The sequence below is a fragment of the Gopherus flavomarginatus genome, chromosome 16 (genome assembly GCF_025201925.1).
Source record: "Gopherus flavomarginatus isolate rGopFla2 chromosome 16, rGopFla2.mat.asm, whole genome shotgun sequence".
In the NCBI taxonomy this organism is placed as follows: Eukaryota; Metazoa; Chordata; order Testudines; family Testudinidae; genus Gopherus; species Gopherus flavomarginatus.
The window spans coordinates 18783031-18803575 of record NC_066632.1 but is presented as its reverse complement, the minus strand read 5'-3'; the positions used below and the strand labels follow the sequence as shown (position 1 = coordinate 18803575).

General features: G+C 50.6%; 1 protein-coding gene across 2 annotated transcripts; it reads left to right on the top strand.

The window, feature by feature from the left end:
* The first annotated feature begins 730 nt into the window (after positions 1-730).
* Positions 731-20527, top strand: ENDOU (endonuclease, poly(U) specific). 2 transcript variants are annotated; one of them, XM_050926032.1, is made up of 10 exons: positions 731-953; positions 8583-8630; positions 9537-9671; positions 10104-10148; positions 13087-13258; positions 13777-13976; positions 18281-18394; positions 18634-18740; positions 19318-19460; positions 19999-20527. In XM_050926032.1, the coding sequence occupies exons 1-10, from the start codon at positions 896-898 to the stop codon at positions 20111-20113; spliced, it is 1137 nt and encodes a 378-aa protein (XP_050781989.1). In that variant the 5' UTR covers positions 731-895; the 3' UTR covers positions 20114-20527. The 2 variants fall into 2 exon arrangements, with proteins under 2 accessions (XP_050781989.1, XP_050781990.1); XM_050926033.1 differs by lacking the exon at positions 8583-8630.
* The last annotated feature ends 18 nt before the right edge of the window (positions 20528-20545 follow it).

Genomic DNA, 20545 nt, shown 5'->3' with positions numbered 1-20545 from the left:
CACCGGAGCTGTGGGACCGGTGAGTGGTGGAATGGCTAGAGCCGGCCCTGGTCCTGCCCATCTTACACAACGTGTTCTGGGACTGGAAACCATCAGGAGCAGTCGGGCATCTCCCAGAGGCTCTGTGGTAACATAATTGAAGGCTCCAAAGGGCAGGAGGAACAGGGCAGGGAGCAGGAAACAGCAGAGACTGCTGTTGGGTAACTCTGAGAGCGCCCAGTGCCACCTCAAAGGGAGGGAATGGGGTGGGGCTTTCCTACAGAGGGTCTGGGAGACGGTCGGGGGGGCGGGTAGGCGTTAGCTATCGTGTAGGACTTGCCAGCAGCCAGGCAGGGAGCAGGGTGAGGAGCTGGCAACTAGCCAAAGAGTACTGCATGTTTCCTCTTTACCCTCCTGGCCACTGCAGGGAGCAGCACACTGCAGCCCAGGTCTGGAGAGTCTGGCAGGATGACAGCCCAGGCCAGTGAGTGTCAGCAATACCCTCCCCAGTGAGAGGGCACTCACAGATTCTCACACATTAGTACTCAGATTATTAATTTCTACTACCAGAGCACCAGAGTCCTGGGGCCACATGCATGTTGCGGCAGGCAGAGCACAGCTGTAGACTCAGCCGGAATTTCCAGCCTTCCACCTGTCTTAAGCAAGAAAAAAAATTTAAATAATGGAATTTTGGCAAGGTTGGTGTGCACGCCTCTGCATGCATCACTCAGCTGTCACCGTATCCACTACACTCGCCTCCCACAAGGGATCCAAGCAAACTTCCCCAGTGCCCTCACCCCTGGCATTGGTGTGAGCCTCCCATAGATAGCAGGGACGGGCAGATGGGTGTTTGGGAATTCAGGAGTCTCCTTCTCACTGACATCTTGGAAGCTTCATCCGCTGCATCTCTGGAACAATGAAGACCTGGATCCTTCTCATCACAGCAGGAATTGCCTGCAGCTTGGCCTCTGGCAGTAAGTAGAGATGCTTTGTTTCACTATGACAGAGAGCAGATCTTCCCAACAGAGGCTTGACCATGGAAGGGTCTGAGGCCTCGTCCCATTGGAGTGCTTAGCATCTCTTGGGTGATCGGATAACAAGTGTGGAAAATCGGGACGGGGAGGGTAATAGGGTCCTGGGGGGGGAGTAATAGGGTCCTATGGGGAGTAATAGGGCCTATATACAGGGCCAGTGCAACCCATTAGATGACCTAGGTGGTCGCCTAGGGCACTAGCATTTGGGGGGCGACATTTCGGGTCCTTCGGCGGTAACCGCAGCAGCCAGATCTTCGGCCGCCCCAGTGGTCATCAGCATTGAGGAGGAGGGACCTGGGGCAGGGGGGCACGGGGAGGGCCGCCTGCAGCAAGTAAGGTGGGGGGCATGGCATGCAGGGGAACCGTTCCCCGCCCCAGCTCACCTCTGCTCCACCTCCTCCCCTGAGCACGCTGCCCTGCTCTGCTTCTCTCCCTTCCAGCTGATTGGTACGGCAAAGCTGGGACGTGGGAGAAGTGGAGCGGCGACGGCGTGCTTGGGGAGGAGGCGGAGCAGAGGTGAGCTGGGGCAGGGAGCTGCCGCATGGCTCCCTGGGCTGGGGGGAGCTGCAGCGGAGGGGCGCCTCAGGGCGGAGGGGGGGAGCTGCCACAGGGGGCCGCCTCAGGGCAGTGGTGGGGGGCAGAGAGTTGCCACAGGGCTCAGGGGGGGTGCAAGGTGGAAGTTTCGCCTAGGGTGCGAAATATCCTTTCACCCGCCCTGCCTATATAAAACAAAGCTCCTAATATCAGGACGTCTGGTCACTCTAGGTATTGCTCAGCTCCTTGTGACGTTCAGGCCCCTAGGACTTAGCAGAAGAGGGTTTGATAAGAAGGTAAAAACTGGAGGCTGTTCTAGTATTTAGAGTGTTGTGATGGCACAGCCATAGGTGCTGGAGCTGGGGGTGCTGTCGCACCGCCTGGCTTGAAGTGGTTTCCATTAGACACAGGGTTTACAGTTTGGCTGAATGGCTCTCAGCACCCCCACTAATCAAATTGTTCCAGCGCCCCTGGGTACAGCTGCCGCTGGGGTTATACCCGCCTCAGAAATACTGCCTGGGCTCCTCCAGTTATTTATTGTGAATAATTTACAGCCTATCCCTGCAAATGTCCCCTTTACTTTCTGTCCAAGCTCAGGCTGTGATTTGCTCTGATTTGTTTTTCATTCATGGATAGTTTGTGAGACACTTTCCATGGGCTCCTCGGCAGCCTGGAGTCACCCAGTGCTGGGTGGAGGCCATGACTATTTTTTCCTCCGATACCTTCTTTCACAAGTATCACCATTATTCACCAAGTGACACATTGCATGAGCAGTTTGTGACTAGCTCTGGTGTTAGTCAGGTGATAGTGGCTAATGCAAAGTTCGTGTGTTTTGCTATTTATGCAATGAAGACAACATGAAGAAATCACCAGGGCACAGTAAGGTCCCAGATCACGAGGTTTACTAAACATACACAGCATGCTCACCCTAGCTACAGGCAGGCTGCTGCTCTGGCTGCTTCTTGCAGCTATGGAAACGGAGAACATGGTGAGTACCACTAGAAGGCTCACACACTATTTAAAGGGATATTACCCTATTCTGATACATTACATTTCTGAATAATGAATTCAACAGTTTATATTTGCTGTGAGCATTAACTCTCTGTGATTGGGTGTTTGCTCTGTTTGAATGATTAGTCAAGTCACGTGATAGTGTGTTAGTCAGGTCACTGTTTCCAGATTGAATGACCTAACCTTTCTAAACAGGAGGATTCCTTTTTTATGTCCCATTGAAATTAATCCCTTTGCAGAGGCCTAGCACCACCCCCATGCTCTACTGGCCTGGACCTCTGGCGGGAGGCTGAAGTGCAGGGGCTTTGTGCAAGCTCTCGAGGCCTGGGGAAACTTCAGTCTCTGGGAATGACCAAGGAGCAGGTTTGACTCTTTAGTCAGCAAGGATGAACTTGTTGCTCTGCCAGGGAAAATGGATACTCCAGTCCCAGAAACTCCCAGGAACTGTGCATCTAAATCCTTTAGTCAACTTTGAAAGTCTCAGCCTAAGTCACTAGCCAAAGGCCTGCTTTTCTGCTGTCTTCCACTTTGTGAGCCATCTCCACTCACTCACAGGCGCCGACTTTGGCTTTTCTCCCGGGGTGCTCCACCCCTGCTCCGCCCTGAGGCCCCGCCCCCACTCGGTCCTTTCCTCCTTTGCTCCATATCTTCCTGCCCCCTCTCCGTTCCTTCCCCCAAGGCCCCAACCCTGCTCCACCTCTTTGTGCCCTGACTCTGTGCCTTCCTTGAGGCCCTGCCCACTGCTCGCTGGTCTCCGCTCTCTCCCAAGTCCCTCCTCGAGCCGCTAAACAGGGGTTTGGTGGCGCTGCCTATCAGCTGTTTGGTGGCATCCCTGAACAGCTGTGATTAGTGGGTGCTGAGCACCCACTATTTTTTCCATGGGTGCTCTAGCCACAGAGCAAAGTGGGGGTGAAAAGCTACTGCTGAGATTGGGAACTGCTTGGCCCTCACTTAGCTCAGGAGGAGATATCAGCATAAGGTGCAGAAACGGGGAGAATCAGGTCCTAAATCCGAGGTGGGTGGTGAAATTTTGTCATTGTGAGACAGGTGTTTGGAACCAGGCCTGTGCAGTGACTTAGCCCTGCTATGGCTAACTCACACACACTGACCTCCAGGCACTAGCTTCATCAGGACAGCTTGCTGCAGGAGGCGAAAGGGGTGCAGAATAGGGGTCTTCAGAGGTGACGGAGCAGGTTATAAACAGGAGTAGAATGTGGGGCTGTCTCTCTTCTCATTGAGATGGGTGTGACTCTGGAGTAGCTGTGGGAGGGGAGAGCTGGGCCCAATGTGTGAATAACTGACCTGGGGAGACAATGGAGAACATCCTGTGGTACTGGGGACAATGCCTTTAAAGCAGAGGTCCCCAAGCTGTGCAGTGCACTCACCTAAGCGGGCACGCAAGAATGTTTGGAGTGCGGTGCGGCCTGGGCCAGCCCCAACAGGGGATGGGGAGGGAGCACCACCCAGCCCCACTTCCAGCTCTGCCCCCAGCTCTGTCTGTTCTGGCTGCATCCCCAGCCTCAGGACAGCTCCACACCTGTCTGTGGCTACGGCTGCCGGCCCAGCTATGACTTCACTCCCAGCTCCGTCCCCACCCCCACCCCCACCCCCAGCTGCAGCCCCAGCCCCAGCCCCTCTACCCCCATCTGCATTTCCCTCCCACCTGCCCTGGGAGCTGTGGCCCTGCTCCTGGCCCTGGCTTGGCGGGGAGGGGGGGGAGATTGCACAAGGGTAGGGGAGGGTGCAACCCTGTAAAGTTTGGGGACCCCTGCTTTAAGGGCTGAGCTTCCCAGACAGAGAGGCTGGGTGTGGTGTTGAGAAGCACAGCCAGTTGGAATGGGACACAGAATAAAGTGTCTTCAGCACTGCGTGATGCTTGAACCCCACACCCTTCCCTCCTGCCAGCATCCGGCGTGTCCCAAGTCAGGAATTTCTTTGGTGCCTTGGTGGTGGTTTCCAGCAAGTGGCCTGGATGGTTTCATTGTACACTGAGCTCACAGTACTTCCTGAGGACACAGCGGACTCACAGGAGATGCTCGGTTTGACTCACGATTTGTCAGGAGTTCGCAGCATTAGGTGGCACATGACCAGGACATTTCATCATAACCAAGCTCTTCTTCCCTGATTTGCAAACCCGGATCTATCTGCAAGAGCAGCTGGAAGCAGGCAGCTTGGGCTCCACTTGCACCCGTGCCCTGGCTGGGGTGGGAGGACTGGGACAGGAATGCACTGAGGTTCTGTTGCTTCATCTGTCCTGTTAGATACCATGGCACTACAGCAGAACTGCTGGGACCCAGAGAATAGATTTTCAGGGCACTGCTCATGCTCCAACCCATTAGGCACTGCTAGAGCTCCTCAGAAAATGGGGTTTTTCCTATGGAAAATTTCAACTTTTCATTGAAAACTCAAAAACTGAATATTTTTCTCTTTTTGGGTTTTTGATTTTTTTGGACAAGAAATCAGAATTTTCAGACACTTTCCACAACCATTTTCATTTAGTCAAATCCACGATTCTTCAGCCAAAAAGGTGTGATGGAAAATTCCCAACCAGCTTTAGAAGGTAGCATTCAGCAGATGGGGAAAGCCCAGTGGTCCAGCTAGCCACGGGTCCTGCCTCTGCCAGGGCAGAGACGCTTTAGAAGGCGGCAAACCCACCCCCTCCTGAACTCTCATGAAGAGGGCATTTGTGCAATGCTGCCGCATAGAAGGAACTTTTCTAATTCCGGATGCGATCTAGCAATTAGATTCGCCCTTGAAGCATAAGGATTTACCGGCTGACTTTGTAATTTGTTTCCTGACTAGTGCAAGGGCAGAAGTTACTCTGAAAGTGACTAATCTAACATAACGTGGCCCACTTCTAAAGAAACTGGAATCTAGTAAACGGTAGTGGATTTTTCCTCGATCTGAGTGAATACAAACAATCGAAAATCCAAGCAGCAATCCCTGCTGGAAAGACTCTGTGACGCTGCAGAACTGGCTGCCCAGAACTGTAGAGAGCCTAATTCTCCACTGTGGGCAATCATTAGCCCTGTGCTGGGTGAGTGCTGAGTCAGAGTAATGCTGCCACTAACTCAGGATCCTCTGGCCCGGGTAGAAGGGCCTGAGCCAACTGCCAGTAAAGTCAATGTGAATGTTGCCACTGCCTTATTGGGAATGACGATGTCATGAGGTGACAGAGCAGGGGAGACTCAGGCCCAGGGTGTGCAGAGGGCGTTATGGGGCACCTTCAGGAACTGAAAACCCAGCTGGCTGCTGGCTGGAGATTTATGTAGTAGGAAGAGAGCATGCAACATAGGCCCATGTATTAGAGGCCTGGGATAAAATAGTGGTCAAAGCTTTACTGATAAAAAGCAAAGACAAGCTGTGAGCAAGAGGTCCACAGAATCTGGCAAGAACAGATTGATACTGATATGCCGATATTGCAGCAATACACATTCCTAAGAAGTGCTAAGCACAGAGCACTCACGCAAACACATCCTGATATCAAGAACATCCCAGTATCAAGGTTGGTACAAAAACATTCCCCTGGGATAACAGGAACACAGTGACCCCTCCTAAAACATAAGGTCAGGCTGACAGTAAGTAATAGAGATGTTTTGATCAAACCAATATGTACAAGGTGATGAGTAATAACTAGCCACATCAGGGGGCAGTAAGTCACTTGTTTGTATCGGGATATAAAGATGTATCTCAGAGGGAGTGTCTTTGTCTAGCCTAGGGAGGAATGGAAAGTCCCGCCGTTCACTGAACGGGTCCATTGTTATGGGCATACATGTATTAGTTGTCCGGTAGAGTCTGCAGGATACTAGTACCGTGCTTCATCAACAATAAACTTGCCCTGGTGCCTTCGTACCTTAACAGATCTTGTGGTCACTGGGTGGTTCGTTCGAGGTTTGCTGTGCCGGCTTTCAATGCAGCTAAACCGCAAGATAACTTAAAATCCTTTTGAGCCACATGTTTAACCATTTGAATAACATTATTATCCAAGCCAGTAGTGTGACTACTTAATGATCCTAACAGAGTTTGCACTAGCATTGGCTTCTGTACAATGTTAATTCCCACTGCTTTTAGCAATTGTGTGCATTTGTGTAACCATGGCAAAAACTCATTACAATTTTCAGAAGGCAGGGGAATCAACAGCTCCTATTAGGGCAGTTAATTCATTGATATTTAAGGCATTGAGCCAGGGTCACATGATTTGCAAACAGGACAACAGGCTACACTGCTAATTAATATTCACCATAACAATCACTTGCCTGCCTCTAGCCCAGAAGTTGAGAATTTGTACAGAGGGGCTGTAACGGAGATGAAACGTCAGACCTACTTGTGACTGTGCCAGCATATGAGGGTGGGTCAGGGCGAATCATACTTCGAGGCTTATCACCTAGTGTTGCATCAGTCCAAAAGAAGTTGCATAAAGGAACCCAATCTGTGAGGAATTTGCATACAGCTAAGATATTACACAGGGAAGCTGACAGGTCCAGGGCACAGGAGCAGCTCCTGGAGCTATACCACACTGAAGCACTGATACTGTGAGGCATGGCCATGCTATGGGTTCACTAACAGACCCCACATGGGCAAAGCCAGCAGGAGCCTGGCTCCTTCTATGGGGATTGCTGGATCCCAGGTGCAATATCACAGTATGACAGTGTGCAGAGGTTTCCCACAGTCCTGGCGTGGGGCAGGTGAGTACAGGATTGTGGGATCACTCCAGACCAAATGCTAATTGCCTCCACTTTCAAGTGAATCTGATAAACCCTGGTATAGCAGGTGAGTTTTTAGTTACAGCTGATTTATGGCAGGGAAACTAAAAGCCTCTCTGAGTCGCTATTGTTGGTGACATTTCAAAGGTGCAGTCACCAGGTACAGCTAAAAGACACTGACCTCAGCTGGGGTCCAGGAGCACTCGGTGCAGGCCAGTGAGGGAGGGGCCTGCGTGCGGGCATGGGCAAAGATGCCTTTAAGTCACTCTGCTATTCCTGATCCTGGGGCCATGCTGGAGCCTGGCTGGTTAGTTCAAAGTGTCGCTGGCCTGCGCTGCGACCGGGTCACTCCCCTCCCAGGAATCTCTCTACTGCTTCTCCATCACAGTCATGCTTTTTGCCTGCACCTGGTAGGCCTGTCCTGGCTAGCGATACCAGTCGCCACTGGCGGGCTGTGTCGCCCACCTGCTCTTTCAAGCACTTGCCCAGCCTGCAGCCTCAGCTCCCTCTCACGTCAAACCCAGAGGAGAGGTGGCTGAGAATTTTACCTCAAAGCACTTTTCCAGCTCTTTCATTGGAATATTCCACAATGGCCACATCAGATGAAATTCTTTGAGTTTTCAGTGAAAAGCCAAAGGCCAAAACGTGATTCAGTTTTTAGGAATCAGAAAACAAAATTTTTTTTCATATTTTTGGTGACTGAAAAATGTGAACTAGTTGGGTGGAAATTCTTGGTCTTACCAAAATATTTCACTCACCCAGATAAAATGTTTCAGTTTTCAGTTACAAAAAGAGGGAAGACATTCATTTCTAATGCTTTCTATTGGTCAGCAACCGCCCCCCACCCCCTTCCAAATGTCAGACAATTGTTTTTGGCAAAAAAAAAAAAAAAAAAACTGTTTCCTTTTTCGCTGACACTTTTGGCAGGGAAGAAACGCCAGTTCCCAGGCAGCTCTGCAGCAAACCTAGTCCCACCACGATTCAAGATGCCTAGATTCCCAGGCCAGTAGGGACTGCTGGGATCCTCTAGTCTGACCTCCTGTGTAACACAGGCCACAGGACTTTCCCCAAAAGAATTCCTAGAGGACATATTAGAAAATCATCCAAACTTGACTTACGCATTTTCAGTGATGGCAAATCCACCATGACCCTTATACTGTTCCAATGGTTAATTATTTTCATGGGTTGCTCATCAGGTGCTGCAGCCACGAGTGGACCATGTCAAAATAAGACAGGGTAGCCCCGCTCAGACCTTCCCGTCTCTCAGCCCCTCCACTGCCAGCTACAGACAGTCATGGCTTTTCCTTTCCCTTTATTGCAGCTGCTGAGGATAACGAGGAAACAGAGACAGCACATGCCAGCTCTGCTGGTGAGTCTCCATCAATGCCTAGCGGCTGCAGTCTGGGATTCACAATGCTGGGAATTAACACAACTTTCTATTAACTCCCTTGCTGGCCCTTCTCAGGATGAAATTCAACTCAGCACAGGCCTGCAGTCACCTCAGGACTCTGCCACAAGCCAGCAGGCTGGGGCCAGGGGATTCTCAGGCCTGCATGGGGCTCAGACTGGATGATCACAAGGGTCCCTCCTGGCTTTAAAATTGCAGAAGCTATGAAAGCAGGGCTAAATGGGGCTTACGAGCTGCCTAGGCGTCATTCACAGAGTCATCAAATTCAAGGCCAGAAAGGACCATCATGACCATCCAGCTCAAGCTCCAGCACTGCCCAGGGCATGGAACCACCCAGCGACCGCTGGCTGAGCCAGTCCCACACTCAGTGAGCAGACTCCAGCTCATGGAGACTCCACTGCGTGCTCTGCACAGGATGACTCGCAGACTCTGCCACAAACAGAACCGCCAGGTCTGAGCCAAACACCCCTGAATGTTAGAGAACATCAGGCTGGGACCCAAACACTGCGGGTTCAGACCATTGCTACTCACCTATGCCATGTAGTGGACTTGGCTGGCAGCAAAATTCTGAGTGTGATTGATGCCCCTTCTGGGGCGCCTGGCCCAGAACAGCCTCTCCCAGGGGATCGTACTGGAGCATCTGTGCACATGACCACATGGGTCCAGGTCGCTGGTCACTGAGAAGGAACCTCCATCCCCGCAGGTGATCCCCACTTACCCACGAGGGAGTGTTCTCCACCTTCCTCTGGAGTGGGTGGCATGGGCTGTTGTCACAATGCGGAGTTAGCAGCGTGATTCCTTCATGACTAGTCCTAGGGACGGTGTTGCTGCCTTTTAAACTGAAACCTTGTTTTTCCTATCCCCCAGGCTTGTACACGGATCCCGACTCCTGCAGGGGGCGCTGCCACGAGCGGTACAACAAGCAGGATGAGTGTCACTGTAATACCAAGTGTGAAAAACATCGCAACTGCTGTGAAGATTACCATATGCACTGCAGCAAGGGTGAGCAACCTCTGGGGGAACATGGGACTAGGCTGGGCTCTGGGTTGCTTCCAGGCACTGCTCTCGCTCTCCCATTCCACCGTCATTATTGGTTGTGATTATGCTTATTAGTCTGTCCAGTTCTCACACTTATTGGTCCCAAATAGAACATGGAGAATGACACAGCAGAGCAATGCACTGGCTGTGTGTGCTTGTGTGTCTGTGTGCTTGGATGTGCCCTTGCATGTGCAAACGTGTGTGTGGGTGCCCACGTGTGTGAGGTCCTCTAATGAGTAGAAAACAATGCCAATCAGGCACCAACCGCTACCCTCGGTTTCTCTAGAAAACACATTCAGTGTAAGTCCCTGGGAAGTCCCCACAACCCAGGTGCCCGAGTCTGGGACTGTCTACTGAGTGATCGTTTGCTGTCTTTTTTCCTTTCACTTAATGTAGATGGGAGACAGAAAGACCCCATGGCTGGACCTGCAGACTCCATAGGTGAGTAGCTGCACTTGTTGCTAGCAAAGTGTGTGACCTGCAGCCATTTTCCAGCCAGCTCCTACCTGTTTCCCTGAAGACAAGTCTCTGCACATGCGTTATTGCTCTTCTGCACTTCCTATCAGTACAAAGGCCATGGGTTTCCAAAGTTGTGAATCTCACGATTCAGCATTTTGCCTGTAGTTACGGCAATGAGGTGCAGTTAACAGCCTGTGGTAGAAAAGTTGTAGGGCTGTGTGCCACAGAAGTAAATCCAGGTGTAAACCTGGGGGGCATGATTTGTAATAAGCTGCAGATGAAAGGTGCTAGGAGGTGTCAGACTGTGTCATAGGGCCTCTCGGGCCCTACATGCCTCTATTGCCTCAAAGTGTCATGGACTTTAAGGCCATTGTGATCATCCAGTCGGAGCTCCTGGATAGTACAAGCCAGAGAATCCACCAGGGTCTTTGAATGGGCCCAGCAGTCAGTGATTGTAGGGATAGTCTGTGATTGGGCCAGAGTAGATCTTTTTGAAGGAGATGCCTGGGCTTGATTGAAGGACTCCAAGTGACAGAGAATGCCCCTTGGTGAGCTGCTCCAATCGGAAATTCTCCCATTGCTACAAATTTGCATTTCATTTTCTGTTTCAATTTTTCCTGACTTTGAATCATTCCTGTGGCTTTTCTCAGAACTCCTTCCAATAAATTGTTCAACCTTCTGTCTGAAGTGTGGGCACAATATCCAGTATCAGGCTCGCCGATGCTATATCCAGAGTAATAGCACTTCCCTGCTCTGACCCGATAGTCCTGTTGAAATGGCCAAGCACTGTGTTCACACTCCCAGACGCAGCCACACTGGGACCTCATGTTCAGTTGGTTTCCATCATTAACCCCAGTCCCTTTCAGAGTCCTGCTCTCCAGCACACAGAGCCCATCCTGCCAGCATGTCAGGCATTCTTTGTTCCTACGCCAGAGAGGAGCTGATCTCTCCGGGATCCCTCTCTGGTTATCTGAGTGAGGAGATCAGGCTCTCCCCCTGCCTGCTCAGATGTGGGGCATGACATCGACCCGTGGCATCTGTAGCATCGACTCCCTTCTGTGCACAGTGCAGGTAGATGGTGCTGTGTGGTGCTGGGAGAAGCATTTATATCTATATCTATACCCAGAAACAGAGAATGCAGGCATACTTACAGCATGGGCACTCTATCCTGGGAAGCAGTGATTCTGAGAAAAATTTGGGAGTCATGGTGGATAATCAGCTGAACATGAGCTCCCAGTGTGCTGCTGTGGCCAAAATGGCAAATGCAATCCTGGGATGCATAAACAGGGGAATCTCGAGCAGGAGTAGAGAGGTTGTTAGACCTCTCTGCTTGGCACTGGAGTGGCTGCTGCTGGAATAATGAGTCCAATTCCGGTGCCCACAGTTCAACAGCGGTATTGATAAATTGGAGAGGGTTCAGAGAAGAGCCACGAGAATGATTAAGGGATTGAAAAACATGCCTTATAGTGACAGACTCCAGGATCTCAATCTATTTAGCTTAACAAAGAGAAGGTTAAGGGGTAACTTGGTTACAGTCTACAAGTACCCACATGGTAGCAAATATTTAATAACGGGCTTTTCAGTCTAACGGACAAAGATCTAATATGATCCAATGGCTGGAAGTTGAAGCTAGCTAAATAAGGTGCAAATTTTAACAGTGAAGGTAATTAAACTTTATAATAATTTACCAAGTGTTGTGGTAGAGTCTCCAGCATTGGCCATTTTAAAATCAAGACTGGATACTTTCCTAATGCAGTGGTTTTCAATCCATGGTCCGTGGACCAATGGGGGTCTGCAGACTGTGTTTAAGATATTCAAAGAGATCCGCACCTCCATTCGAAATCTTTTAGGGGGTCCACAAATGAAAAAAGGTTGAAAGCCCCTGTGCTACAAGATCTGCTCTAGTTCAAAAAGGAATTGAATCAGGGAAGGTCTCTGGCCTGTGCTACACAGGTCATACTAGATGATCACACTGGTCCCTTTTAGACTTAGAGGGTCTGTCTACAGTGCAGCCCAGTAGACAGACACATTAGCACTGCTTGAGCTAATGTTCTAAAAATAGCAGTATGGATGTTGCCACATTGGTAGCAGCTTGGGCTGGCCACCTGAGCTCAGACCCAGGCAGTCAGGCAGTCGGACTGTAAACTGTCACTCCCCTATAATCACCTGACTCCAGGAGCTAGGGCTTGATGCAAAAAAATAAATAGTGGGAGCCTCCTGGTGAAATAATTAGAGCTAGCAGCACTGCTCCTGCTGGTGCCAAGATGCAAGGGCGAGGGGCCTGTCTATAAGGAGAACTCCTGCCCTGAACAACCAGGGCCCTTCCCTGCAGACTCACTGGTTCTAAGGGTTGAGAAGCCTTGTCCGCTGGGAACTCCTGGCCCCCTTTGGGAATGCTCAGCCCCAGTAGCTCCTGAATTTCCCCTGCCCTTGTGACCTCCTCCCACTGCCTCCCAGAGCTTCAGTATCATCTTGTGTGCAAGGCGCATTGCAGGAGATGCTCGTGCCCCAATGCACTTGCAGTCTGCAGATAATCCAGAGCAGGGCTGAGACCACCACGAAGCCTGGGCACCCTGTGGGCTGAAGTGGGACTGAAGTGGTGCCTCAGCTTTGGGCTCCCTACGCCCTGGGATGACTTTTGCCTTAGCAGCGAGGTCGTACTGGGGTTTTGGGGCTCCCCTGCTTAGATGCCTCAGTTCTCCCTCTCCCCAGCATTGCTGTGGCTTTCAATAGCCCTGCCCCACCCCCTGCATCTCTGTGTTAGGGGGAAGCCAAAATCAAGACAAGATCCCTGCCGTGGGGCAACTGAGTTGCTGAAATTACTGAAAGTGGGGTGCTAGGCCCTCCCCCGAGGCTAAGCTCCCAGGCCCGGCTCTGCACATCCACTCATCTGCTTGTGCAATGGTCCTGACCCCTGCAGACGGATTCTCCAGCAGTCACGACTCCATCACCAATGAAGAGCTCCTGAGCATCTCCGAGCAGCTTTTCGAGGTGGACCACAACAAAGCCCAGAAGTCAGACATCACCATTAACCCGCAGCATCTCGCCTCGTCTGCCGAGATCAAAGACAAAGAGGATCATTCTCCTGAGCCGTGAGTGCTGTGTGCACTCGCCATTGTCTTGGGCTGGGTGACCTGCTCCCAACCCCCCTACATCTCCAGCATGAGGGTGGAACGTGGCCCGATGCCATGCAGGGCTCTGAGCAGGGAGCCTGCACGGGAGGAGATGGGCTGAAGGGCCGTGTTACAATGTTAGAGAATGCGAGTTCCTGGGGGGTGGGAGAGGGCAGGGAGAGCCCTTCTGATTGCTGAAGCCCCAGCTGGGGAGAGTTGGGGGAGTGGAGGGAGCAGGCAGGGCGAGCAGGGTTGGGGACTGTTTCAAAGATCTGAGGCCTACACTTTCAAAATGCCCAGTGATTTTGGTCACTGGACCTGAGACAGTTTAAAGGGCCTGATTCTCAGGGTGTGCCGAGCACACTGGCTCTGGCAGTTCAGGCCCTTTAAGGAACCTCAGGTTGGGCACCTGGAGTCCCTGGTCACTGGCCCTCGTTCCAGAAAGCTGCTGTATTGGCTGTTCCTGCCCCCCAGCTCCAACGATCTCTCCATTTCAGACTCTACACGTATGTCAATGAGAAGCTCTTCTCCAAACCGACCTATGCCAGCTTCATTAAGCTGCTGGATAATTACCAAAGGATGACGGGCAGTGGGGAAGCCTTCAGTGCCGAGCAGCTGAAGGAGCAGGAGAACTTCCTGCAGGAGGTCATGAAAACAGAGCTCATGATAAAGCTTTACAATTTCCTGCACAAGAAAAGTAAGTGGATCCTATGCTGTGCCTGGAGTATCACTGGACAGCCAGGGCCTGTGGGGGTAGCACTGGGCAGGGCCTGCTGGGGTAGCACCGGACGGGCGGGGCCTGCTGGGAAAGGGATAGGCCTGGTCACCAACCTTCCTGCCGAATGTATTGCTCGGACTGTCTGAGCATGCGAGTTACCCTGAGAACAGGTGTTTGCTGCATCCAAGTTTCCCAGTGGCTGACAGCAGCAGGTATCACCTGTTCTGCAAAATCAGGGGTGCGCGCAAGGGGCGGGCAAGCAGGGGCATGGGCCCCCAATAATCATCGTGGGCACAGAACTTCTCCGGTCCCAGGGCCATGGAGGTAGGGAATATCGACCTCCTTCCAGGGTTGGAAAGGAAGGGGGGAGAGCAAGCTTCTGTGTCCCCCCAAAAGGGGTCAAATTTAAATTCTTGCGCACACCCCTGCTCAAAGTTTCAGGGACCATTATAGGACACTCCTCTATCACAACCTGCTTCTGTGGCTGCTCTCTGAAACCGGATATTATAGGGATAACAGAAACATGGTGGAATAGTAGTCATGACTGGAGTACAGGTATTGAAGGCTACATGCTGTTTAGGAAAGACGGAAATAAAGGCAAAGGTGGTGGAGTAGCATTGTACATCAATGAGGAGGTTAACTGTAAAGAAATAAGAAGTGATGGAATGGACAAGACAGTCTGTCTGGGCAAAAATCACACTGGGAAAGAAAGCTACTAGAGCATCCCCTGAGATAGTTCTTGGGGTGTGCTACAGATTGCCGTGATCTGATCTGGATATAGAGACCTCTTTAATGTTTTTAAGGAAGTAAACACTAATGGGAAATGTGTGATCATGGGAGACTTTAACTTCCCAGATATAGACTGGAGGACAAGTGCTAGTAATAATAATAGGGCTCAGATTTTTCTGGATGTGATAGCAGATGGATTTCTTCACCAAGTAGTTGAAGAACCGACAAGAGGGGTGCCAGTTTATATTTGGTTTTAGTGAGTAGTGAGGACCTCATGGAAGTAATGGTTGTAGGGGACAACCTTGGTTCGAGTGACAATGAGCTAATTCAGTTCAAACTAGATGGAAGGATAAACAAAAATAGATCTGGGACTAGGGTTTTTGACTTCTCGAGGGCTAACTTTAAAGAATTAAGGAAATTAATTAGGGAAGTGGATTGGACTGAAGAACTTGTGGATCTAAATGTGGAGGAGGCCTGGAATTACTTTAAGTCTCAGTTGCAGAAACTATCAGAAGCCTGCATCCCAAGAAAGAGGAAAAAAAACATAGGCAGGAGTTGTAGACCGAGCTGGATGAACAAGCATCTCAGAAAGGCGATTAAGAAGAAGCAGAAAGCGTACAAGGAGTGGAAGAAGGGCGGGATTAGCAAGGAAAGCTACCTTAGTGAGGTCAGAACATATAGGGATAAAGTGAGAAAGGCTAAAAGCCAAGTAGAGTTGGACCTTGCAAAGGGAATTAAAACCAATAGTAAAAGGTTCTATAGCCATATAAATAAGAGGAAAACGAAGAAAGAAGAAGTGGGACCGCTAATCACTGAGGATGGAAAGGAGGTTAAGGATAACCTAGGCATGGCCCAATATCTAAATAAGTACTTTGCCTCAGTCTTTAATGAGGCTAATGAGGAGCTTAGGGATAATGGAAGGATGACAAACGGGAACGAGGATATGGAGGTGAATATTAGCACATCTGAGGTAGAAGCCAAACTTGAACAGCTTAATGGGACAAAATCGGAGGGCCCAGACAATCTTCATCTGAGAATATTAAAGGAACTGGCGCATGAAATTGCAAGCCCCTTAGCGAGAATTTATAATTAATCGGTAAACTCGGGGGTTGTACCGTACGACTGGAGAATTGCTAACGTAGTTCCTATCTTTAAGAAAGGGAAAAAATGTGATCCGAGTAACTATAGGCCTGTTAGTTTGACATCTGTAGTATGTAAGGTCTTGGAAAAAAATTTTGAAGGAGAAAGTAGTTAAGGACATTGAGGTCAATGGTAATTGGGACAAATTACAACATGGTTTTACTAAAGGTAGATCGTGTCAAACCAACCTGATCTCCTTCTTTGAGAAAGTGACAGATTATTTAGACAAAGGAAATGCGGTAGACCTAATTTACCTCCATTTCAGTAAGGCATTTGACACGGTTCTACATGGGGAATTATTAGTTAAATTGGAAAAGATGGGGATCAATATGAAAATTAAAAGGTGGATAAGGAACTGGTTAAAGGGGAGACTACAATGGGTAGTGCTGAAGGGTGAACTGTCAGGCTGGAAGGAGGTTACTAGTGGAGTTCCTCAAGGATCGGTTTTGGGACCAATCTTATTTAACCTTTTTATTACTGACCTTGGCACGAAAAGCAGGAATGTGCTAATAAGGTTTGCGGATGACACAAAGCTGGGGGGTATTGCTAACACAGAGAAGGACCGGGATATCATACAGGAAGATCTGGATGACCTTGTAAACTGGAGTAATAGTAATAGGATGAAATTTAATAGTGAAAAGTGCAAGGTCATGCACTTAGGGATTAATAAGAAGAATTTTAGATATACTTTGGGGACGCATCAGTTGGAAGCAACAGAGGAGGAAAAGGACCTTGGAGTATTGGTTGATCTCAGGATGATTATGAGCTGCCAATGTGATATGGCCGTTAAAAAAGCTAATGCGGTTTTAGGATGCATCAGGCGAGGTATTTCCAGCAAAGATAAGGAGCTGTTAGTACCGTTATATGAGGCGCTGGTGAGACCTCACCTGGAATACTGTGTGCAGTTCTGGTCTCCCATGTTTAAGAAGGATGAATTCAAACTGGAACAGGTTCAGAGACGGGTTACTAGGATGATCCGAGGAATGGAAAACCTGTCATATGGAAGGAGACTCAAAGAGCTTGGCTTGTTTAGTCTAGCCAAAAGAAGGCTGAGGGGGGATATGCTTGCTCTTTATAAATATATCAGAGGGATTAATATTAGGGAGGGAGAGGAATTATTTAAGCTTAGTACCAATGTAGACACAAGAACAAATGGGTATAAACTGGACACTAGGAAGTTTAGACTTGAAATTAGCGAAGGTTTCTAACCATTAGAGGAGTGAAGTTCTGGAACAGCCTTCCAAGGGGAGTAGTGGGGGCAAAAGACATATCTGGCTTTAAGAATAAGCTTGATAGGTTTATGGAAGGGATGGTATGATGGGATAGCTTAATTTTGGCAACTGATCATTGATTAGCAGCAGAAAAGTATGCCATGTGGGCGGTGATGGGATGGGATCTGAGTTACTGCAGAGAATTCTTTCCTGCTGGCTGGTGAGTCTTGCCCACATGCTCAGGGTTTAGCCGATTGCCATATTTGGGGTCAGGAAGGAATTTTCCTCCAGGGCAGATTGGCAGAGGCCCTGGAGGTTTTTCACCTTCCCCTGCAGCGTGGGGCATGGGTCACTTGCTGGTGGATTCTCTGCAGCTTGAGGTCTTCAAACCACAATTTGAGGACTTCAATAACTCGGACATAGGTTAGGGGTTTGTTATAGAAGTGGATGGCCTGCTTTGTGCAGGAGATCAGACTAGATGATCACATCGGTCCCTTCTGACCTTAAAGTCTATGAGTCTATGAGCAGAGAAGCCAGGGTCTGAATGAGCCACAGAACCTGAGCCCCCCCTCCCTCCTGGAGGAGTGAGTCCTGCTGGTGGCACCGGGATGCCCACTCTCTGCTTCCACTTTGCTGGGGGCACACTGCTCCCAGGGCTGTCAATGCAGCATCTCTCTCCAGCACTGAGAATTGTGAACCAAGAAGGTGGAGCCTAGCTGTGCAACGGGATGGGTCCCTGCAGGTGGGAAGATTAACACATATAAAGAGGGGCATGGTGCATGGGCAGCCGCTCAGCACTGGCTAAGCATCTGAAGTCCTGCCTGGCAGGCCCAGAGCTCATCGTAAAACCTGGGATGCCCACTCTGCAGCAGAGGCAGCCTCATGTCTGGTTCTTCCAAAGCCCTGGTCAGGAGTCTGGAGGGGATCTGCCCAGAGCATGTGTAACCCAGGCCTGCTGGATGTGGCTCTCTGTCTCCCTGTAGTGGTACCAAGCCCAGCTAGAGATTGATATGTCTGCTTCAGCCTTGGCTAAGAGCCGTGTGGCTTTTAGTTCATCAGTAGAGGCTCATGCATTTAGCTCCAGAGCCACCAACACAACCGGATCTATCAGTGTTACACATGGCCCAGAACATGCCTCTCTCTGAAATTTGGTTCCCCTCCTCTCATTTACTCGGGGCCCTGTCCATGTTGCTTTCTCTCCAGAGCGCTACAGCACCCAGGAGGAGTTTGTCAGCGACCTGAAGGAAATGTGGTTTGGCCTTTATTCCAGAGGCAAGGAGGAGAGGGATTCCAGCGGCTTTGAGCATGTCTTTTCAGGTACAGTATGGTGCTGGGTACACACAGCCTGGGCAGAGGTTGGCTGGAGAGATGGGCAGCGCCAAGCATGTACTGAGCAGACTTGCTCCCAGACAAAGGCAGAGGAAACCCTCTTCCCCCTAGGGTTCAATGTGTGTGCCCAGCCACGTTGTGCTGGCCCAGTGTTGTCAGGGCTGAGGGGTCACTAGGCCTCCTCCTCAGGGTGCAGCTAACCAGCAACTGTCTCCCTTGCTATTTAGGGGAAGTCAAAAATGGAAAAGTGTCTGGATTCCACAACTGGATTCGTTTCTACCTTCTGGAGAAGAAGGGGCTGGTTGACTACCACAGCCATAACTACGATGGGCCGGTAAGTACTGATGATGGGCAAGTGAAACCCAGCACAGCCCCAGTGGAGTCAATGGGCCTGATCCCTAGCTGGTGTAAATCGGCATCACTCCTCTGGAGTCAATGACATTTTGCCAATTTGTGCTAGCTGGGGCTTTGGCCCCATATGTACAACGCGGAGGGTTTTCAGAGCAGTCTCAGGGACCCAGCCGGTGCAATCCCATTGGAATCCAAGGGCAGTTGAGTGCTTGCTCTCTTCAGTTCCGTTGAGGATCCCAGCCAGTATCAGCAATGGCCCATTTGACCCCAGGCTGAGTGTCACATCGGGGACACTTCCTTCCGTGCATTTTTCCTGCCAGGACCCCGGAGAGCAAGATGGGAAGGGCTGGACATGGGATAGACGAGCTCCAGTGTGGAAGGATAGCCAAGGGGAAGCATTAATTTCCTTGTGTTAATGTCCTCTTGCTCCGATATTTCTACAAATGAAAGTGTCCCTGGATCTCGGGCTGGGTACACAGCTCTGACCCCTCACTCAGAGAGCAACGCTGGATCTCTGGGTGGGTCACAGCTCTCACCCCTCGTTCTCTCTCTCTCTTTAGTGGGCCTCATACCCTGACGTGCTGGGGATGCAGTTCAGCTGGGATGGCTATTTCAAGGAGGTGGGCTCTGCCTTCATTGGCTGCAGCCCTGAGTTTGAATTTGGCCTCTATACTTTGTGCTTCATTGCTCGACCAGGGAAGATGTAAGTACTGTGCCTGTCCCTACCGTCTGTCCCTTCCAAGTCAGAGAGACATGGTGGGTGAGATCATGTCTTGTGTTGGACCAACTCGGGTTCAACAGTACTGCATACCTTGCATGTCACTCCGCCTGCCCCACCCACCGAGGGGAAGGAGATGGAGCCAGAAGCACCCATTCCCACTACCCTGTGGTGGAAGGATATTCACCCAGGCTCCGCTCACCCCTGGAATTCCAGGGCCAAGGTGGGCACATCATGCCTGTTCCAGATGACCTCTCAGTCTGACCTACCTGCTGGGCTCCTAGTCAGAGCCTGGTTCTGGACAGAGTATGGGGTGAGGGGAATTAAGAGGAGGCTTGCCTTGGCCTAGGTGATGTGGGGAAGACATGAATCCAATTGCATTCTGGACTGAACTCTGGGGTCAGCATGGCTACCCTCAGCACTGCCTGGCATGGACTCAGTCCCTGAGCACAGAACTGCTCACTTGTGAGGGGGGTGGCGTCAGGAGCAAGGCAGTGCTGAAATGTGAGCTTTCCTCCTTCAGGTGCCAGCTGAGCTTGGGAGGCCATCAGCTGGGCATTCAGACCTACACCTGGACCAAATCCACCTATGGCAGCAACAGGAAGTATATAGCGACTGCCTACGTGACATCATCCTGATGCTGCCAGCGATCCCAGCTGCAGGGAGGCACAGGGAGGGGAAAGGGTGGTGGTGACATCCTGGGAGCATGCAGCTGCACCAGGAAACTTGGGCTCAGAGGACGCACAGGCTGCAAGGTGCTGATCACTCTCTTCTGCACCTGCCAGGCCTGGGGCCCTGCATTGGTGGGGTTAAATGATCTTGCTGCATATGCATTATGTTTGCATGGTGCTGAAGGAAGCTGGGGCCCTCTGAGAGACCTGCACAATGAAGGAAGGAAGGAAGGAAGGAAATGTGAACTGTCTGTAGCCCTGAAGAAGCTCCTGGTTCCCTTCCCAAGCATGTGTCCCTCGTCCAGCAGAGAAGTGATTGGAAGTGTAGAGTGTCTAATGTGACAGATGGGAATTAATACAGACAAGTTAAATAAAAGATGCTTTGAAGGAGTTGGCCTT

Bases quoted from the DNA above. Each gene is read 5' to 3' on its own strand.
- ENDOU (XM_050926032.1), top strand. From the start codon at position 896: ATGAAGACCTGGATCCTTCTCATCACAGCAGGAATTGCCTGCAGCTTG. The intron at 13,259-13,776 runs GTGAGTGCTGTG...TCTCCATTTCAG, and splicing joins GAGGATCATTCTCCTGAGCC to ACTCTACACGTATGTCAATG. The intron at 18,741-19,317 runs GTAAGTACTGAT...CTCTCTCTTTAG, and splicing joins GCCATAACTACGATGGGCCG to TGGGCCTCATACCCTGACGT.